At 39.4% G+C, this 21,770-nt stretch overlaps 1 protein-coding gene across 1 annotated transcript in view; it reads right to left on the bottom strand.

Annotated features, from left to right (window-relative positions):
- LOC311130251 (AT-rich interactive domain-containing protein 5B-like) overlaps positions 1 to 21,770 on the bottom strand; it is a 77,611-nt gene that overhangs the window by 40,378 nt on the left and 15,463 nt on the right. The window contains exon 4 of the mRNA XM_084162955.1: positions 12,170 to 12,400. Coding sequence (XP_084019081.1) covers positions 12,170 to 12,400 — 231 coding nt within the window. The remainder of the gene's footprint in view (positions 1 to 12,169; positions 12,401 to 21,770) is intronic.

Raw genomic sequence — 21,770 nt, forward strand, 5'->3', positions numbered from 1 at the left:
ACCTTGGTGAGGACAACGAGCACGCAGATGAGCTTCTCTGAGACGGTATCTAACAGTTTGCGCAGAAATTCTTTGGTTGTGCAAGCCCACAGTTTCATCAGCTGTCCGGGTGGCTAGTTTCTGATGATACCGCAGGTGAAGAAGCCAGATGTGGAGGTCCTGGGCTGGCGTGGTTATAAGTGGTCTGCGGTTGTGAGGCCGGTTGGACGTATTGTCAAATTCTCTAAAATGACGTTGGAAGCGGCTTATGATAGAGAAATTAACATTAAATTCACTGGCAACAGCTCTGATGGACATTCCTGCAGTCAGAATGCCAATTGCACACTCCCTCAAAACTTGAGACATCTGTAGCATTGTGTTGTGTGACAAAACTGCACGTTTTAGAGTGGCCTTTTATTGTCCCCAGCACAAGGTGCACCTGTGTAATGATCATGCTGTTTAATCAGCTTCTTGATATGCCGCATCTGTTAGATGGATGGATTATCTTGGTAAAGGTGAAATGCTCACTAACAGGGACGTAAACAAATTTGTGGCCAAAATTTGAGAGCAATAAGCTTTTTGTGGAAGATTCCTGGGATCTTTTATTTCAGGCCATGAAACATGGGACCATCACTTTACATGTTGCGTTTATATTTTTGTTCATGTAGTTGACGATGGAAGTTATAGGCCTAGTGCTGCATTAGCCTATTGGCTATCTCTGAGTTCCATGCACTCATTTCTTTAGTCACCAATGGATCACGGTGTATCAATGTGTCCATATGGCAGAGGCTGGTGCTCTCGCATTAGTTGAGTTTTAACTTTTAGATTTTTATCATTTTAATTCCGATTTTTATGATTAACCATGTGACAATGATTTTCAGAAACAAAAACTTGATTATGCAAATAGAATTTCATAACTGGCACGCAACGCAGATCGGTAGAAATGGTAGGATAAATTGCAAACTTCCACAAACTTGAAACTTGTGCGCTGCCTATGGTCTTTACTATAACACCCATTTAAAAAATGTGTGCACATAGGAGGTCCCATGAATTTTTTTTTGTCCCCCTATGGATATCAGATGCCCATCCAATTCGTTCTCACACGGGCCCTTGGAGGAAGCGAGAGGAGGTGGTTGAAAGAAAGAGGATTTGCATACATATTTTCCTCCTAATTTCCATGATATTTTAGTGAACACCCATTATTCATGATTTCTGTAACCCATATGACAGATTATGAAGCAAACCAAGCATATGTACAACTTTACAGCCAATAAGCTTCTAACAAACAAAAAAATTGAACAAATAACAACACATAACAAAATCCCTACTGGCAGCAAACTTTCTGATTGTGTATGTTTTTCCTGCTGGGTAGCTCCACTGTTGTGACATTTTCAAAGCCACTGAGCCCGATGTGTTTGAAAGGAGGCTCTAACAGAGGGCAGCTCAATACTCCTGACACATGTCAGACCATGATATTACATGTACTGTAGGATTAAACAGACTTCTACAAATGAGCTAAATCCCCCGTGAACAACAGCCTAAGGTGTAACCCACCCAACCTAAAGGTCTAATGTTTACACAAGTCTATCTCTCTGCCTTTCATCCTCATTTAGAAATGTCACACAGTGAAGGTAACACAGAGAGGCGAGGGGTAAGGTAGGTGGGGGTGGTGGGGGTGATATGGGGGTAGCATTGTGGCATTATGCTATTACCCAGCCAACCTCCTAATTTCCTATACAAATTGTGTAGCAGCCCTTTCCTGCAGTCAAAGGCCCAAATCACCCTCTAGTGGCCTCATGGGTGGAATGTTATTCATCTTTTTCATAATTTCATAATTAATACACGAAAATCCGGTGGTTCTATGACAAACGGTTTTGTTATATTTCAGTCTTCTGTGATGTATATAAAGTTTAATATTGGGATGCAAACTCAAAATGTAATACATTCCAACTCTATATCAGACATGGTACAGGTGTCTTATTTTTTAAGCCCATAACCATACTGTATAAGTGAAGTGTATACTTTTGTTTCAAAATACAGTCGTGGTCAAAATTTTGAGAATGACAAAAGTATTGGTCTTCACAAAGTTTGCTGCTTCAGTGTTTTTAGATATTTTTGTCAGATGTTACTAGGGTATACTGAAGTATAATTACAAGCATTCCATAAGTGGCTTTTATTGACAATACATTAAGTTTATGCAAAGAGTCAATATTTGCAGTGTTGACCCTTCTTTTTCAAGACCTCTGCAATCCACCCTGGCATGCTGTCAATTAACTTCTGGGCCACATTGTGACTGATGGCAGCCCATTCTTGCATAATCAATGCTTGGAGTTTGTCCGAATTTGTGGGTTTTTGTTTGTCCACCCGCCTCTTGAGGATTGACCACAAGTTCTCAATGGGATTAAGGTCTGGGGAGTTTCCTGGCCATGGACCCAAAATGTCGATGTTTTGTTCCCCGAGCCACTTAGTTATCACTTTTGCCTTATGGCAAGGTGCTCCATCATGCTGGAAAAGGCATTGTTCGTCACCAAACTGTTCTTGGATGGTTGGGAGAAGTTGCTCTCGGAGGATGTGTTGGTACCATTCTTTATTCATGGCTGTGTTCTTAGGCAAAATTGTGAGTGAGCCCACTCCCTTGGCTGAGAAGCAACCCCACACATGAATGGTCTCAGGATGCTTTACTGTTGGCATGACACAGGACTGATGGTAGCGCTCACCTTGTCTTCTCCGGACATGCTTTTTTCCGGATGCCCCAAACAATCGGAAAGGGGATTCATCAGAGAAAATGACTTTACCCCAGTCCTCAGCAGTCCAATCCCTGTACCTTTTGCAGAATATCAGTCTGTCCCTGATGTTTTTCCTGGAGAGAAGTGGCTTCCACGCTGCCCTTCTTGACACCAGGCCATCCTCCAAAAGTCTTTGCCTCACTGTGCGTGCAGATGCACTCACACCTGCCTGCTGCCATTCCTGAGCAAGCTCTGCACTGGTGGTGCCCCGATCCCACAGCTGAATCAACTTTAGGAGACGGCCCTGGCGCTTGCTGGAATTTCTTGGGCGCCCTGAAGCCTTCTTCACAACAATTGAACCTCTCTCCTTGAAGTTCTTGATGATCCGATAAATGGTTGATTTATGTGCAATCTTACTAGCAGCAATATCTTTGCCTGTGAAGCCCTTTTTGTGCAAAGCAATTATGACGGCACATGTTTCCTTGCAGGTAACCATGGTTAACAGAGGAAGAACAATGATTTCAAGCACCACCCTCCTTTTAAAGCTTCCAGTCTGTTATTCTAACCCAATCAGCATGACAGAGTGATCTCCAGCCTTGTCCTCGTCAACACTCGTCAACATTCACACGAGAGAATCACTGACATGATGTCAGCTGGTCCTTTTGTGGCAGGGCTGAAATGCAGTGGAAATGTTTTTTAGGGATTAAGTTCATTTTTATGGCAAATTAATTGCAATTAATCTGATCACTCTTCATAACATTCTGGAGTATACGCAAATTGCCATCATAAAAACTGAGGCAGCAGACTTTGTGAAAATTAATATTTGTGTCATTCTCAAAACTTTTGACCACGACTGTAGATTTATTTAAGACTACCAAGAAACTCTGTGTGACCCTGATTTAACCCACTGCAGTAAAAGGTTATTAAGTGGTTATTTTCCTCAAAGACAATCCTGACTGACAGACAGGGTTGGGTAGGTTACTTTCTAAATGTAATCCATTACAATTACAAGTTACCTGTTCAAAATTGTAATCGGTAACATAACTTTTGGATTACCCAAACTCAGTAACGCAATCTGATTACTTTCAGTTACTTTTAGATTACTTTCCCCTGATGAGGCATTAGAAGACAAAAATGAATATTACCAATTGAACGACATCTATTGCAGGATAAATCAATGTTTGAGTTTACATAGATGGCCATAAATTGATGTTGCATTTTACTAAATGGGTTGGTTATGTAGGCTTCTTCTAACCTATTGCTGCTACTACAAATAATACAATTAGGCTTCATCTTTACTTTAAAAACCAAAATCTGTCAGATTTCCAGACATTCTAATGAATTAAATACCCCTTGATCTTCAAATATGGAAATATACAGTAGATTAGCCAAATTGTTTTGCCTGTGCATAACCCAAAAAGTAAGGAATCGTTTGCCTACTCTGTTTATGTTGTTGTCATGGAGGACTGATTGGGCTTATTGCTTCGAGTTGAAAAATAAATGCTCCTCTCAAGGAATGGCATGATCTGAGCACTACCAAAAAGTGCTATTTGTATGTGAAAAATGTATGCCATATGCTGCATTTGCTATAGGCCTATTGTTCACGTTTTTGTTGGTGACACTTTGATATCTCGATCATTTGCAGCTGTTTAAGTCTATCAAAAAGTGTGCGAGTTTGAGCATGTGTCCATTAGGCCTATGGACATTTGTTTTTGAATCAGTATTAATTCGATTGAGCAATAAAAGCCCCACTCGTGGTCTTCTTAGGAACTCCCGCACTATGCAGGTGTTGCAAAAGCGCATTTTTCACTGGCTGTCCACTGCTCACAAAAAACAAAGATTGATAAGCAGCTTACATTTCAATTCAACCATTATTGGGTTAAAATGCACATATACATTTGTGAACAGCCATCCACAACAACCACAATCCTTAAGGCGCAAATAGCTAAATGAGAGAGCAGTAGTGTGAGCCACATCAATGCACTATGTAGATATCAATAATAAGTTATATCCGTATCACCCGTAGGCTACAACAATGCTGTCGTCCTTACCTCCAAGCGTTTATTCAAGTTGGATAATTTTGGATGCCGACAGCACATACCATTGGAAGACATAGCTTGGACTGTAGTCTACAAAAAAAAGCCTATTCCTGCTCTTTCCCACGATCCATCAAACACATTTGGCATGTCATTGTCACACCCTGGCTCTGGGACTCTATATGTTGAGCCAGGGTGTGTTCATTCTGTGGTGTTCATTCTAGTTTGTTGTATTCTATGTTTGACTGAGTGACTCCCAATCAGAGGCAACGAGTGTCAGCTGTTGGCTGGTTGTCTCTGATTGGGAGCCATATTTAAACTGTCTGTTTTCCCTTTGTGTTTGTGGGTTTTTGTTCCGTGTTGGTTCGTGTTGTAACCAGGGACGTCACGTTTTCGTTTTGTTGTTTTTGTTCGTGTGTTCATTCATTTAATAAAATGTTCGCATTCAACGCTGCGCCTTGGTCCTCCTCTGTAGATGACAATCGTGACAGTCATCATTGGTCTCTGACTTGTGGTCAGACTCGATCAGGCAGAACAAACTTAAACTTGCGCCTTTTTTCAATGCTGATTTGAATATCATTGAGAAAACAGAAAGGTGTCAAAACATTTTTGCGCAAACATCCTTTCTGAAGTTAAAAGTAATTCTAGAAGTAATCTAGTTTTTCAATTGTATCTGTAATCGTATTAAATTATTTTTTGCTGGTAACGTAACAGATTACAGTTACAGTTTTTTTGCAATCAGTTACATGGAACGTATTACATGTAATCCGTTACTCCCCAACCCTGCTGACAGGGGAGGTTGAGTGATCATTATCTCTTTAACAGAACCCGGGCTTCTTTGCATTCCTATAGTCTTTGTAACTCATATTTGAGTTGGGACTATTTCGTCATTGTCTCACGTCAGCTAGTGCGACGGCCATCTGCAATGATCTGTCTGATAACTCACAAACACATGGGATAGCTTAAAAGAAGTTTGGCTACAATATGCTGTCCTAACATTCGAAAATGTTACCAAGGTGACATCGTCCACTGAACCACATACTTTAAAGTACTACTTAGGTAGTTTTTTGGGGTATCTGTACTTTACTATTTATATTTTGGACAACTTTCTTTTACTTCACTACATTCCTAAAGAAAATAATGTACTTTTCACTCCATACATTTTCCCTAACACCCAAAAGTACTCGTTACATTTTGAATGCTTAGCAGGACAGGAAAATGTTCCAATTCAAGCACTTATCAAGAGAACATTCCTGGTCATCCCTACTGCCTCTGATCTGGCGGACTCACTAAACACAAATTATTCGTTTGTAAATGATGTCTGAGTGTTGGAGTGTGGCCCTGGCTATCTGTAAAAGATAAATACAAAAAAATGAAATTATCTGTACTTTTGATACTTAAGTATATTTTTGAAATTACATTTACTTTTGATACTTAAGCAAATGTAAAACTAAATACTTTTAGACTTTTACTCAAGTAGTATTTTACTGGGTGACTTTCACTTTTACTTGAGTAATTTTCTATTAAGGTATCTTTACTTTTACTCAAGTATGAACATTTAGTCCTTTTCCATCACTGTATGAAATTCAAAATGTGCATGAACATTTGCTAGCTAACGTGTTAGCTAGCTAGTGTGTCTGCTTGCTGGCTGAACCAGTCTCAAATCAATCCATATGAAACGAAAGGCAGGAATGCTAACAATGCCAGTTCACACACTCAATGCTGAATACTCCCTCTAGCTAGTTAGCTAGCGTAGTGAAGTTCTAGCTAATGCAAAAACTAGCTTTCATGATATCTGCTCTGCCGTGATTACTGCGCCGAGTTCTACAGCACAGCTGACTGCTCTTTGCGACGTTTTCGCGTTCGCCAAATGTTACAAAGTAGCAAGGCACGGTGCCAGCTGTCAGAGTCAGATACATGTGATTTCTGAGAACAGTCCTGTAACTTTGGTGCCATACAACTTCATCAACAAGCTGGCAAACTAGCTACCATATTGCCATTCAAACAAGCTTGCACTAGGCTGCTAGCTGGAGCAAGTTTGCTCAGCCGATCGAGCATGGTCTGCCGTAGTAGCCAGTGCGTCATAGCTACGGAGAGCAGAGTGGTTTTCAGAATTAGGAACTAGTGTTAGGCAGATGAGCAAAATCTTGATTTTTAGAGATGAGTTCCACATCCTACAAGACAGATCAGTTGAGGAACGAGAGTCTCGTAGGTGTGACGCCATCTGATGTGAGACAATGACTACTTCCTCTCATCAAAGGGGTTTACTATTACTGCAGGGGCTCAGAAATATAGTGTGACAAGTAGTCTACTGTAGTATGCCTGTAAGTGACACAGTCGGTAGTTTAGGTAGTGAAATAATGTGATGGCTTGTTATCCTTTCAGAGCTGAATACTGTAATGAGATGGCTTCCAATTGCCTATGTTTATGTGAGCTAACAAGTTGCACAATGCCATGCTCTTAACATGGAAATGACAAATACAACAAATGTCATTTGAATAACAGAAATAAATAAATGCAATAGCCATTTTAAAATGCTCAAATTTCAATATGCAACTACCACCACAACACCCTCTATCCTTTTGTTTGTCGCAATAATTGGTAAATTAAATTCTGCCACCATCCTGGATAGGTCACATAAATTCAATGGAAAATCGATTATTTTCTGGGAAATATAATTAAATGAGAAAATGTCACATCTTCCCCAACAACCCTCTGATACTTTACTTATACTGAATACCATGCTCGTTCATCCTTCTAGAATTAATATTCAATTTACTTAAAACAAGATCTGCTAATTAACATGATTAGCGAATAAACAAAAAGCAATTTGAACTAAAATTTGCAGAAGTGCACATGAATTTGCCTTGTTTATTATTGCTGTCATTTTCCACTGCAGCTTTATTTATGCAGTGTTGTGTATGCACCCTTTGGGAGGGAACATTACTCTTTCATCATATCAAATGAAGTGAAACGGAGTGATTCCAGGAAGCGCCAATTAAACTGTTCAAATACATTTATTATGATATCATTCTCATTGGATGGAGTGTGTTTGAGGGTGTGAATGTGTATGCTTTGTGCTGTGCAAACTCATAATTGTTGTGCTTGAGTGTACACTAATGTACACTAATATAAAAGTACATTCAAGCACTGAATTCCCTCTATACCATTCCCACATGTACAATACAATCAATTTAATTTAAATGTAGAGATTAACAAGTTTTCTTTACTCTTTCAGAATCATGCATATGCTAATCAAAATGTAACTTAAGCGCACCTAAATCTCTCCCTCTCCCTCTCTGCCTTTCATTCTTTCTGTCCACTTTCCTCTTCATATGACACACTCATGCTCTTTGCAGTGTGTCATTGGGACTCATTAACACACATCATTCTCTAAACTCTGCCAGCTTTAAACCAAAACAAGTCTGACAAGAAGAGTAAGGATTGCACTGAACTCTGACCTAAATCTTGATAACATCACCCTACTCCATTTAGATCCAGTCACAGTGCGTGATTTTAATATACAAATGTTCTGCCCCCATCCCACCACCATACATCTCCTCTGCCCTGTCCCATTAGCAAATATATATAATTAGAAACTATAAAACAGATATATTAATAGTGTCATGAACTAAAAATACATATCTGGAGAGTTTACATGAAGTCCAGTTTCAGATTTGCCTAGTGCCTATGAGTTGGCAGTGTCGTTTAATAGCTATTGTTTAAAGAGAAAAAAAATAATTTTCAGGATGAAAGTCAAGCCTAACAACACACAGAGGGGCTGTCCCAAATATGGCATGTCTTTCCATGAGCGCGAATGTAAAACAGACAAAATTACGTAATGTGGAATTTGCAAAAAATGGGCTAACCTTCAAACGTTTTCAGATTATTGCTATTGACAGAGTGAAACAAAAACTAAATGGGTCTGGGGTTTTAAATAACCAAACAATCTGTTTCATATATAACTACCGAGCAGTGGAGGAGCTCAAGACTTATGCTATTCATTACCGGAAGGGAGAAATCACAGTGACCTATAAATAAATGAATGCACGGATAAACACACCCATACATCAATAAACCATATTTATTCTCATAGATTACGCTCCAGTTACATTTGATGGGATTGAGTTAACCAAAGAGCTATCGTTGCGACTGTGTCATGTAAAATCTTCCAGCATGGTGATTATAAATAATCATATTAATTTCAAATAGGTCAGGGCATGCTTTTCCACTTTACCTATTGTCTGGTTGTAGGGCAATTTATTCCTCTGAGAAATAGTGAGATATTTCCCTCGATGACTAACACAGAGGCCTTCCTCCATTGTACTGTAATGAGGATGTGAGAGAGTAGTGTAAGTAAGAATGATGCTATTTACGATACTCATAAACTATGTTCAAAAAGACCGACATGCCCCTACCTGCAAATATGAGGCACAAAAGAGCCCCCTCACAACATACTTAAAATACAAACTACAAGGGGGTAAAATATCATCACTCATGACTCATGGATTTGACGCCAGGCTCCAGCATGCTACTCCTCAACCTCTATAAGATGTGTTGTGTAGGAATGAAGCCACATCAAGAGCCTGTGAAAGTCCTCTCCCTCTTCGCTCTGTCCAGATAAATGATATCTCTCCAGGCTTTTTTCTGTACAGACTAAAGGCCTGAAATAATGTGCATCTGGGCAGCTTGTCCTGTATGTTTCTAATTAGGATGAAAAATATGGGATATTATGCTTCACCACACAGTCATGCTAATTCAATGGACCGAAAATGCTTTTAGTTCAATACCAATGTGAGGTTCTTGCTAACATCTTATGGAAAAACTCAGTGTATATGAGAAAATGAAAGCTCTATGATTACCCAAATACACAAAAACAGTGCCAGCTATATATCCTGATCTTAGCTTGGAAAAAAGGTTTCAGAGCAGAAATTCTCCCAATCTATCTGGGAGCACATGTTAACAGTTTAGCAGGATAAAATGGGCCTGTCTTAGGCAATCTCCAGCTTTACTGGGATTCAGTGGAGGGGAGTGACACAAGCACACAAAGGAAATCATTCCTTTATCAGTGTGTTTACATTCTGGCCTCATCCTGGCCATGCTACAGTGCTTTTACAGGAACATTAACACAGTTTACACTCCAGAGCGAGTGTCCTCCATTTCACAATATGTTAAAAATAGAATCTCTTTAGGATCTATGCATCTTGTAAGCATTAATATCCAGCAATAAATCCCCCGCCCCCCCGAGGATTACTAAAATAATTCAGATGGATTCCAGAAAATGCTCCTCTTTAATGAACATAAAACCAAATATGAGTGGAAACATCCCAAACAGGCAAACAATAACAACCATTTTTGCACAAATAGATATTGATTCTATTTCCTTTCCAGACATAGCAGTTAGAATAAAAGACTAAACAAAGGAATGAGCCTGTAGTTTCACCTCAAACATGAGTGCCTCACCAGCTTTCAAAACACTGTTTGTTTAAGCAATGGGTATTATGTTTCTCAGAGGTGGGGGCAGGGAGGGTAAGCAACATTATTACTTTGTCACAGGAAAATAAGAATAACATGTCTCACAATATTCTGAAAGCATGGATCCACAGTTGCCAGGCAGGTAATTATACTAATGCTCACGATAACATGTTCTCTCACATAATTACAATTCTAGTATGATTCCCAAAGAGCAAAGGTAATCATACTGCTTCTATCTATCTATCTATCTATCTATCTATCTATCTATCTATCTATCTATCTATCTATCTATCTATCTATCTATCTATCTATCTATCTATCTATCTATATATCTATATATCTATCTATCTATCTATCTATCTATCTATCTATCTATCTATCTATCTATCTATCTATCTATCTATCTATCTATCTATATATCTATCTATCTATCTATCTATCTATCTATCTATCTATCTATCTATCTATCTATCTATCTATCTATCTATCTATCTATCTATCTCTCAGAGGAACAGCCTTGGAACGCTAATATTACTTCAAACTTTTCTTTCTAGATTATGTTATGTAATTAACCATTTTTGTTCTGTCATATCTGTGCGGTTGTACAGAAGAGTATTTTCAAAGAAAATGTGATAATAATATGTGATAGTCACATTGTCAATATCCTCTCCGTTTGGTAGAAATGAGGCTACATGAATATAGAAATCGGAAGAAAGTTGTCTGACATGTCAAGCTGCCTTGCTATTACTAGGCCCTTGAGTAACCAAACCAAAATAAACCTTCAAGTTTATATAAATGACAGTGTCACTCATTGGCCCTCTCTAGATAGCAAAGTTGTAATTATCAGCAGTGTTCCAGTAATTCTGCAGTTACACAAATGACATTATGTCCATACGCCCTGAGGTGGCGGTTTGTCAACAGAACGTCTGTTAAAGGGGCAACCCCTAGAAAAAGATTTGGCCAATGATAAAGGTCAGGATTAGCATTGGAAAAGCATAAATACAATAGTGGTGCAGTGGTCTAAGGCACTGCATCTCATTGCTTGAGGCGTCACTACAGACCCCCTGGTTCGAGTCCAGGCTGTATCACAACCGGCCGTGATTGGGAGTCCCATAGGGCGGCGCACAATTGGCCCAGCGTTGTCCGGGTTTGGCCAGTGTAGGCCCTCATTGTAAATAAGAATTTGTTCTTAACTGACTTGCCTAGTTAAATAAAGGTAAAATAAAAGTAAATAAATACATTTCTAGCTTTAACAACGGCCCATTATTCACTGCCCCTGGCACTTGACCTAATAAAAATCTGGATTAATCATTGGTGAATTTAATATTTCCTAACACGAATAAAACACACATTAATGTGGCGTATTGAGAGAAGTGGTGTTTACATATAGGAATTTCAGTCAGAGTGAAAAAGACTTGTGCCTGAATGTGGTGTAACACTAATCGGCGCTGGCACTATGAGCCAACAGTATGAGCAGCAGCAGGATGTGAGCTTGCTATTCATACCGTATTTTCCTAGGTGTAAAACAGTTTCCCCTCACCTCCTCGCTTCTCTTTTAAAATATAATTACCCACACTGACAATCTCTCCAAAACATTTGACCAGTTCCACAATTACTGTGAGTTAAGCTATACAACAGTGCTCTTTGTGGAAACACATTTTTTTTTAAAGAAATACTATCTTAAGGACCAATGATACTCATCAGTCTGGTGTGTTTTGAAGGGTTGGGGTCAGTTCAATTTCAATTCAGTCAATTTAGGAAGTGAATTGAATCATCTCAAGTCCATATAGAGCAATTTTGAAATCATGAATTGAATTTCAATTCATCCCCTGAAGTGACTTGAATCAAAGTAGAAGTGACCCCACCCTGGGTGGTGTTCCGTCGGCGCAAAATTTGAGAAAACCTTTTGAAACAGAGCAGTTACTACCTGCACCCTAGCGCTTTGGGATTTACCGAACTCTTCACAGACGCTCTCGTTCTGCAGCAGGGTGGGGTGTTCGAAGGTGTCCCTGCAGTAGAGGATGCGTGTGGTGCCGTGTAGGGAGGCGATGCCGCCCAGAGCCAGCACGGTGTGGTCCGTCAGCAGGGCCGACGGCTGCTCTCTGAGCCGGGCCAGGACCGAGCGGTAACGACAGTACTGGGGGTAGCTCAGCACCAGCACCTTCTTGCCGTCATCTTCCTGGCCTGGAACAAAACAAATGTAGAAACAAACAGTTAGCCCTAGTTTCAAACAAATATAGTTTAAACCCATACACACACCCTGATAATGACACATTTCACTTGGATAGGGGAATTAATAATACTTTATGTATGACGTGAACTGATAATAGCAGAGGCAAAGGGCAAGCAAATGTCAAGGCAACTGAGAGATTTTCACATCTAGATTGACAGGTTTTAACAAGCAACTTACACGTAAATTCAAGCAGCAGTTTTCCCAGGATTGTTCATTTTAGGAAGACAAGCATGTAAGAAATGCCACTTAAGGCAGTCTTGTCATTCAGAAACAGGCAGTTTAGGTAGAAAATGTGGTAACATTGTTAGAGAAAACCCCAGACAATCCATTAAAATCTATCAGCTGATCTCGCTATGTATATCATGCAATTTATGACCGGAAAAAACATATATAGTACCAGTTTCTTTATTTTTACTATTTTCTACATTGTAGAATAATTGTGAAGACATCAAAACGATGAAATAACACATATGGAATCATGTAGTAACCAAAAAAGTGTTAAACAAATCAAAATATATTTTATATTCAAATAGCCACCCTTTGCCTTGATGACAGCTTTGTACACTCTTGGCATTCTCTCAACCAGCTTCACCTGGAATGCTTTTCCAACAGTCTTGAAGGAGTTCCCACATATGCTGAGCACTTGTTGGCTGCTTTTCCTTCACTCTGCGGTCCGACTCATCCCAAACCATCTCTATTGGGTTGAGGTCGGGGGATTCTGGAGGCCAGGTCATCTGATGCAGCACTCCATCACTCTCCTTCTTGGTAAAATAGCCCTTACACAGCCTGGAGGTGTGATGGGTCATTGTCTTGTTGAAAAACAAATGACAGTCCCACTAAGCCAAACCAGATGCGATGGCGTATCGCTGCAGAATGCTATGGTAGCCATGCTAGTTAAGTGTGCCTTGAATTCTAAATAAATCGCAGACTGTGTCACCAGCAAAGCACCCCCACACCATAACACCTCCTCCTCCATGCTTTATGGTGGGAAATACACATGCGGAGATCATCTGTTCACCCACACCACGTCTCACAAAGACACGGTGGTTGGAACCAAAAATCTCAAATTTGGACTCCAGACCAAAGGACACATTTCCACCGGTCTGATGTCCATTGCTCGTGTTCCTTGGACCAAGCAGGTCTCTTCTTCTTTGGTGTCCTTTAGTAGTGGTTTCTTTGCAGCAATTCAACCATGAAGGCCTGATTCACACAGTCCCCTCTGAACAGTTGATGTTGAGATGTGTCTTACTTGAACTCTGTGAAGCATTTATTTGGGCTGCAATTTCTGAGGCTGGTAACTCTAATGAACTTATCCTCTGCAGCAGAGGTAACTCTGGGTCATCCATTCCTGTGGTGGTCCTCATGAGAGCCAGTTTCATCATAGTGCTTGATGGTTTTTGCGACAGCACTTGAAGAAACATTCAAAGTTCTTGAAATGTTCCGTATTGACTGACCTTCATGTCTTAAAATAATGATGGACTTGGTCTTCTACCAAATAGGGATATCTTCTGTATACCCCCTTACCTTGTCACAACACAACTGATTGGCTCAAACGCATTAAGGAAATAAATTCCACAAATTAACTTAAGGCACACCTGTTAATTGAAATGCCAAGAGTGTGTAAAGCTGTCATCAAGGCAAAGGGTGGCTATTTGAAGAATCTCAAATATTAAATATATTTTGATTTGTTTATCACTTTTTTGGTTACTACATGATTCCATAAGTGTTATTTCATAGTTTTGATGTCTTCACTATTATTCTACAATGTAAAAAATAGTAAAAAATAAAGAAGAACCCTTGCATGAGTAGGTGTGTCCAAACTTTTGACTGGTAATGTACTCTATGGTGGTGAAATATACTAGTATTGAGCCCAAACCGTGTCCTGTTAGATGTGAAATAATAAAATATACCCCTTGGCCCATATAATCATAAAAATCCACCATGTATGCATTGCAACACATCTACGGAAATGTAAGGTTGAGTTGGCAAAACTGCTAGAACAGGGCAAAGGAAAGATAAATCATAAAGAAATGGAACACTCACTCATTCAACCTCCCTTCTCTCTCCCTACTTCTCTTATTCTCTCTCTTTCACTCTGCATACAGTATGTATAGACTGAATATTTAGCTATTAGAATTCGTTGAACAATCCCTGGGTAGCATTACTTGGCAAATATCCAGCCGGAGGTGTTATGCATAATGAGGTGTTGAATGTAGGCATTCTGCAGCAGCACCTACTCAAACATTCCACAACATAACAATGGGGCTTTTTATATGTGGTCCTCTGTAGCTCAGCTGGTAGAGCACGGCGCTTGTAACGCCAAGGTAGTGGGTTCGATCCCCGGGACCACCCATACACAAAAATGTATGCACGCATGACTGTAAGTCGCTTTGGATAAAAGCGTCTGCTAAATGGCATATTATTATTATTATTATTATATGAGGTACTGTACATGTACTAGGTTTTGGGTGATATTAATAATAATAAATATCATAATTATCAATATCGTTGACATTGTCGATGATAATTATTGATATGAAATATGATCTGAGTAGTCCTACAAACATTTCTATTGGACAGGGCCAGGTGGCACACCTCCATTTGACACCATTTGCTCCTATTTGGAGTCCACAGCCCAGCCCTATTTGGTACCATAGTCCAATACAGCCGCCCTTCACAGACAACAGAGCCAGTTAACTACACATGACTAATACTTCAAAAGGAAGGGATTGAAAGCCCCCTCCTCAAACACAAACACCACAGATGTGTGTTTCTGTGGTCGCATGCAATTACTGCTTGGTGGCACTTGGTTTGTTTCCAAATGTCAAGGATTTTATTTGAACTAGCCAACCCTGGAACCTGGCAATCTCCTGAGGGCCCTCCCAGCATTCTCTTGATTAGATTCAACTTGCTGGGGAAGAAGCCATGGGGCATTTTCTGTATAGTAGGACTAAGTACGTGTGTGTGTGTCTGAGAGAAGGTGCATGTGCGTAATGGTATACACACTTTATGTCCTTTTGTTCATAAAGTCTGACCTTTCCAAATAAAGGACATTGTTATCTTTACATAATAATTTTAATTGGCTGGGGCCTTAGTTCTGTCACTAGAGAGTTAAAAGCCGGAGAGAAGGGACATGATGTAATTGATCTCTCTCTCTCTCTTTACTACTTTCGACTAAAGCAGCTGGTTTTGACAAACAGCTTTTGTGTAGGACCTAGAGGCACTTCTGTGATGATTAAACTACCATGTAACAGATTTTTTTTTTCATGCATCGTCAAGCCATCTCAAAACTAATAAACACAACACAGTGTCTGTATCATCAGCATAAACACAACCATTCAAGACAGGTCATTACTATTCATAACCGAGGACATATAAGAGTGTATTACACAATATGCAATTCAACTGTAACTATACAGTAGATGGATTATAGTGCCTGCATAAGCAATCTAAGTGCAGAACTCAATTACAAGGCAACTCAAGGACAAGGTCGATGAATCTGGGATATAGGCCTACTATTTATAATACCGCTGCTTCCTGCATCACCATTACTTTGAACAACCATAGGCAATGAGTGCATTTTTGCTTTTCACTTCTCCGGTCAATGATAGCAACCCTTTCAAACCTACTTGTGGGTTTCCTTCAAATTGAGATTACATGGTGAAGAGTAAAGGAAAATGTATTTTCAAACACAGACTCCAAAAAACTAGGAAAAACCCAATGTATTAACCAAATAGCTTTTGTAAACTGTATGGCTTACATTTCAAACAAGCTTAAAATCATTTCACCAGGCAAAAAAACTGACAAGATCTTTCAAAAGACTGTGACTGAAGTTCTGTTCACTGAGGCAAAAATGCGGACATACATTATTCTCATACTATCTGTCAGTCGCTAAGTCCTAAATCACTCACTCGGCTGAAATTTGCTGTTGTCAACATTTCCACATTATCTAACCAGCCAAGGAATTTACTGGAGCTATATGTGATGGGGTTTGCGAGAGGTAATAAATGTATGAGCCAATAACGTCACATTGATATCTGTTCTTACAGTAGGTACCCCACAGATATCAAAACAACATGTAAAGCTTTTCAAAGTAGAGAATAAATGAGGGAAACTGGAGAAGGAGACTATTTTGTATTCTCTCTCCATCCACTACCTTTTTGCTGTTCAGCTCTGTATTGATTTCAGAGGTTGCCTTGTTTCCATTTACCAAAGACTCCTTTCATAATGTATAACACATATCGGATTCATCCTCCTTTCTTTCCTGCAGTATATACACTTTTCGTATGAAGGACGTGAGACAGAGAGCTATATGCATGCTGGCTCTCAAGCTGTTTGTTTTTATTGAACCAAAAAAGCATGGCATCTGCCAGTAATAAATATTGGACGGAATGCAAAAAGACAATAATATTTCAGTAACAACTAGCTTGATTCAATGGGCTCCAATCACCACTGCTGCATTACACTCAAGTATTGACTCGCCTCTTCACAGCAACCAATAATATCAGCTGCAGCAAAACATTTCCCGGTTTAGATCAGCCCTAAGAGAACTATTAGTCCCTGTTATATTCACAAGGCATGTCCATAAAGCCTTCAAAGCGAATGGTATTCTCACAAAAGGCCACAAACACCCAGAGGAAATGTTCTATTGAAATGGTATGAAGGGCAGCAGAGGGCTGCTCTCTCTGCAAGTTGGTTCCTGTTCTTAATTATCTAACAGCACTAAAGTGCCTCTTTCTGTTCTAGATTTTTTTAAGGAGTGGAGAGGGGGAGGGTGTCCTCCTGAGACAAAAATAAATGTTCACCTCCATTTATTCAAGTGTGCTGCGCAATAATTTAGGCCAGCTATATGCATACAGAAGAATAAAAAAACAGCACAATTACTCTACACACTGTTCTTAAACGACATTTTTAAAAACATACTCCTATTTCATATGGTTTAGAAAAAGAACGCAGCACTTTCCCTGAGTTGATTTATGTGATTCTATTACATTAAACATTCCTTCCCCTAAGCGGGCTCTGCTCCCTAGCAACAAGCGCTAGCAGCTCTAATGTCGTTGGCATGGGGCCAGTGTAAGCTGTCTGCGTTATTGATTGCTAGATTGAAAAGTTTGCATTTAATAGGCTCTGTAATACATGATGAAATTATTCAGAGCTCCTTGCGCCAAATTGGTTCCTTTGACTATCAAAGACTATGGCTGTTACAAACAAGGCAGCATCCCAATGTTCCAGAGGTATTTTATGCCTGAACCAAATTATAGCTTCAACCCTGCATCACCACAACCATACTCCAAACATAAGACCGGTAATTGCCTATACCAGAAAGGTACTATTGGTAGGAACAAGAAAGTCGACTTAGACAAGCAGAAACAGAGATTTTACCGAACTGACAGTCAATATCTTTTGTCCGTGGTAAACAGGCCCCAACAGCGTACCTTAGTCTTTGTTTTATTCATCCAGTGAGATTAATGGCTCTGTTTGCCTTTCCCAATCCAGATACTGCAGTGTAGCACTACTCCTCAGTTACAAATTATTAACAGTGGCCAGGCTGTTACATAGAAAACCTTGCCCAAAAGAGATTATCAGTGTAAATGACTGGTTCTGAGGATGAAAAGAAGGTCAGGGAAAATCTGAGGCATTTAATTCCACTATTTCTAAGTCTAAAGGCTTTTTCTCCCAGGTGATGATATACTATCTCTTCTGATGGGCCGGCCTTTCCATTTGTCACGTGGCGTTGTTCGACACAAACTCAACTGAGCAGCTGTTATCTTGGATCATAACGATCGTGACTGAGTTCCTGGCCTGTACATTTTCTGTGTATTCTAGAATATAATTGATGTGAGTTTTCCTTTAAATATACCCTTAATGGGACACAGAGTTCCCATTTGAGCCAAGATTGGGAATTGGGTCAGAGGGAATTACATGTCATTCCTGATGAAACTTGCTGTGTATATTTCCTCAAAGCCCCCCATTGTAAATCATGGCAGATCACTGAGGGCATACAGAGTATAAAAAGGAACATGATTTAATGTTTCAGTTAAAGACAGAAAGGAAAGGGGAGTGAACTACAGACTATTGAGGACATGCATGTTTCCCATTCTAAGGACTTTAATGAGAGAAGAGGGGGCAGTCACTCAACAGAGCCCATTGTGAATTCCTGTCATTATGTAAGAACCTCTCATATTAGCAGATCTGTACAGGGAAGCTTAAAATAAACAGTAGATAGGCTAAGCCAACTGGAACTAATTAAATAATTACATCCAGTACAATTAACAATTTACATGGATTAATGTAAGAACAACTACTGAAACATATATTTCTAATAACGGAATAATGACATTAGTGCCATATTGATGAAATAATGTTGTTTTTTTGTCCTCAAAATGTAAAACCTTGAACAGTTAGATATACAAATATTCATATTGTTGTGTAAAAATAAGATTGCCATAAACTGCCTCCAAAAATCCATGATGTATGCCTAAAATAAACTGTTCACTCTCCTTTTTAATTAGTTTTCACAACAATAATTGGGGTAAATGGTGGAGAGTAACAGGGCTAATGAACAAAAGACGGAAATGAAATAACTGCCAGGACAACAGCATGGAAAAGAGTCTATGAATTACTAAGTCTATGAACTAGGCCTATGTCTTTCTTTGTTCTACCTGTGAAAAGTATCACACTTTTTAAGAAACAACAAAACATTGCTCAAACTGTCCAAAGGTACTTCCCAAATGTAACACTTTGTATGGGTAAACTAACCGTAACATTTTAAAGGTAGACTCAGGTGCACAAAGTAAACAGAATACTGGGTCAATTTCCGCAACATCTAAGAACGTTGAAGCACAAGGCTAAACTTCTTAGCGGTTTTGGTCCTGTACCTACCACGCTCTAACAACGTGAAGCGAACGTGTGCACGCACAGATACTGTGTGTGACTGTGTGAGAGCGAAGTATTGCATCTCGCTCATCGCAATATCTGCGGTATTGCTCGTGGCAACGTCATTTTGCTGAGTCTATCTTTAAATATGCACATTATTCAATATGATTTACGAATACTGCAACTTTTCTTAAACAATGTCAGTGGGAAGGCAATCATTGACCCTGAGTTTGACAGCACTAACAACCCCCCACTGACAAAAATTGCTTTGTTCCTGTGCAGTGAATATGAATGGCAAAGCTGTTTTTGCAGTGTGGGTTTCCCGCAGTGCAGATCTGATTGAATTCCAGCGTTTAACTGTAATGTGCACAAAAAGACTGCAACTGGAGCAGCTTGAAATGCATTCATAACACAGATGGACTAATATATGTTCTCATGAAATATTCAAGGATATTATGGTGGGATGATGGGCTGGCAATAATACTAAAGGGTAAGGCATACTGACTCTACGAGCCTTGGCAAACTATATAATAAAAGCCACATTGTATATTCGCAAACAAAGTGAATGCCTTCAGGTTGAAATTAATAATGTCACTATGATGGCTTTAAGAGATGTGGTGTGTGCGTGTGTGTTTGGTTCTGTGTATGCGTGTGTCTATGCATGCATGTAAGCATGATGATGTCTATTTTTACTGTCTTTTTCTGCTCAACTTTAATGAAACGAATCCAATAAAGATAACTTGATTAGGGAACCTTTGAGTGGAGTAATGCTCCCCCTATGTATCTAGCTGTTTGGGATGCCTTTCATGTTATAGGAGAGGTCACATCAATAACAGGTCTGTTGTTTCAGAGCTGGTTAATGGACAGACAAAACCCTTCATTTCCTCTGTGAGATCACCACTGGGTTCCCATTGTTTAACAGTCCACCAGCAAAGCATCTCACCCCCTGGAGCACACAGGTGAAAAACAGCTTGAAATTACACAAACATTATCTGACATTTTGAAAGAAAATGAAATTAATAAACCGGTTTTGCCATCGGAATCCAAATTTGATTACAAAGCACATGCCTGCTAGGATGTGTTTTTCTGGCCATTCAAATTCGAGGCATGCTCAAACACTCCCCACATCTAATAGATTTTTCCACCCCACCACACAATTTACTGCTTACAGATTTAGAATTATTTGGCTTCCGGCCAAACTTCAGTCATAAGGGAATTAATGATATGAGCAGATCAGTGAGGGAAAAACAGCTTGTGATTCTCTCTCCAACAGGTCTGAATATAATGAAAAGGACATGCCCATAAACCAAAACCCACTGCTATCAGAGTCGCACAATCAATAGAACACTCCATTGAATTACTTCAAAAGCTTTGGATAGTTCAAGAATTCGTTTGAGGAAATTGCATAGGGGAGAGAAGATGACAAAGGGAGCGTATGGCAGCTATCTGATTAATACACAGTTGAATGAAGAATATGCTTTACAACAAGACATCCTTTGATTTCAAATCCATGCCTTTGTCTATAGGATCACAATATATTTGTCATGGTCTGTTTCCTCCCACAGTATAATAGAAAAGCTACATAAACTACAATCATATGTTTATTACTGGGATAATTCAACCTAGAGAAAGAAATCTGGTTTCTATTCTCTTATCATTCTGCTGAACTCTGAACGATAATGCGAAGGTTATAATCTATAGACTGTATCAATTCAATATATTCAAACTGAAACATTTTCTGAAGATTGCCAGTGGCAGAATCTGGATAGACATAAATAATGTATAATGCTTCATGCACTGGATTAATTATATTTATATGGAGCACCTGTGAAAAATAAAATGTTTATTCTAGTAGGAATGTACATGTTGTTAACTAGAAAGCAGCATGGTTGAATATTCTTCCTGTAAATAATTTCATCATAGACCTCCAGCGAGGTGAGAAGTAAGAGAGGGGGGGTAGAGAGAGAGTCAAAAATGTGACCTAGCACAATCCCTGTCATCATGTCACAGCACAAGTCTTGCTGGGTGAAGGAGCTGCAGTTGTGAAGGATGAATCATGACCCAAATGATCCACACATGTTCTCTCTTTCTTCTCACTCTCTCTTCTCTGTCTCTCTCTCTCAACCCTAATTTCCTTCCTCAACATCGGGGCGTTTCTTAATTGTGGGAACATACAGTAGATGGCTAGATGCAGATATTGATGTCACAGTAATATACTACATGTAAAAAGCTCTAATGTAAAAACATATATAAAAACAAACATCTTAAGCCATATGTATTTAGCCAGATGTGCTGTTTGGTAGAGATCTCATATCATATTATTCTTGTAACAACACATTGAGGTTGCTCCTATATCTTCCCCAGAAATTACATCTTTGTCACATAGAACACAGGTGCTCCGTTTAACACCAGATTACATTTGTACAATCTCTTTATTCCTCACTG

The sequence above is a fragment of the Coregonus lavaretus genome, assembly GCF_964263955.1.
Source record: "Coregonus lavaretus genome assembly, chromosome: 1".
Taxonomy (NCBI): Eukaryota; Metazoa; Chordata; class Actinopteri; order Salmoniformes; family Salmonidae; genus Coregonus; species Coregonus lavaretus.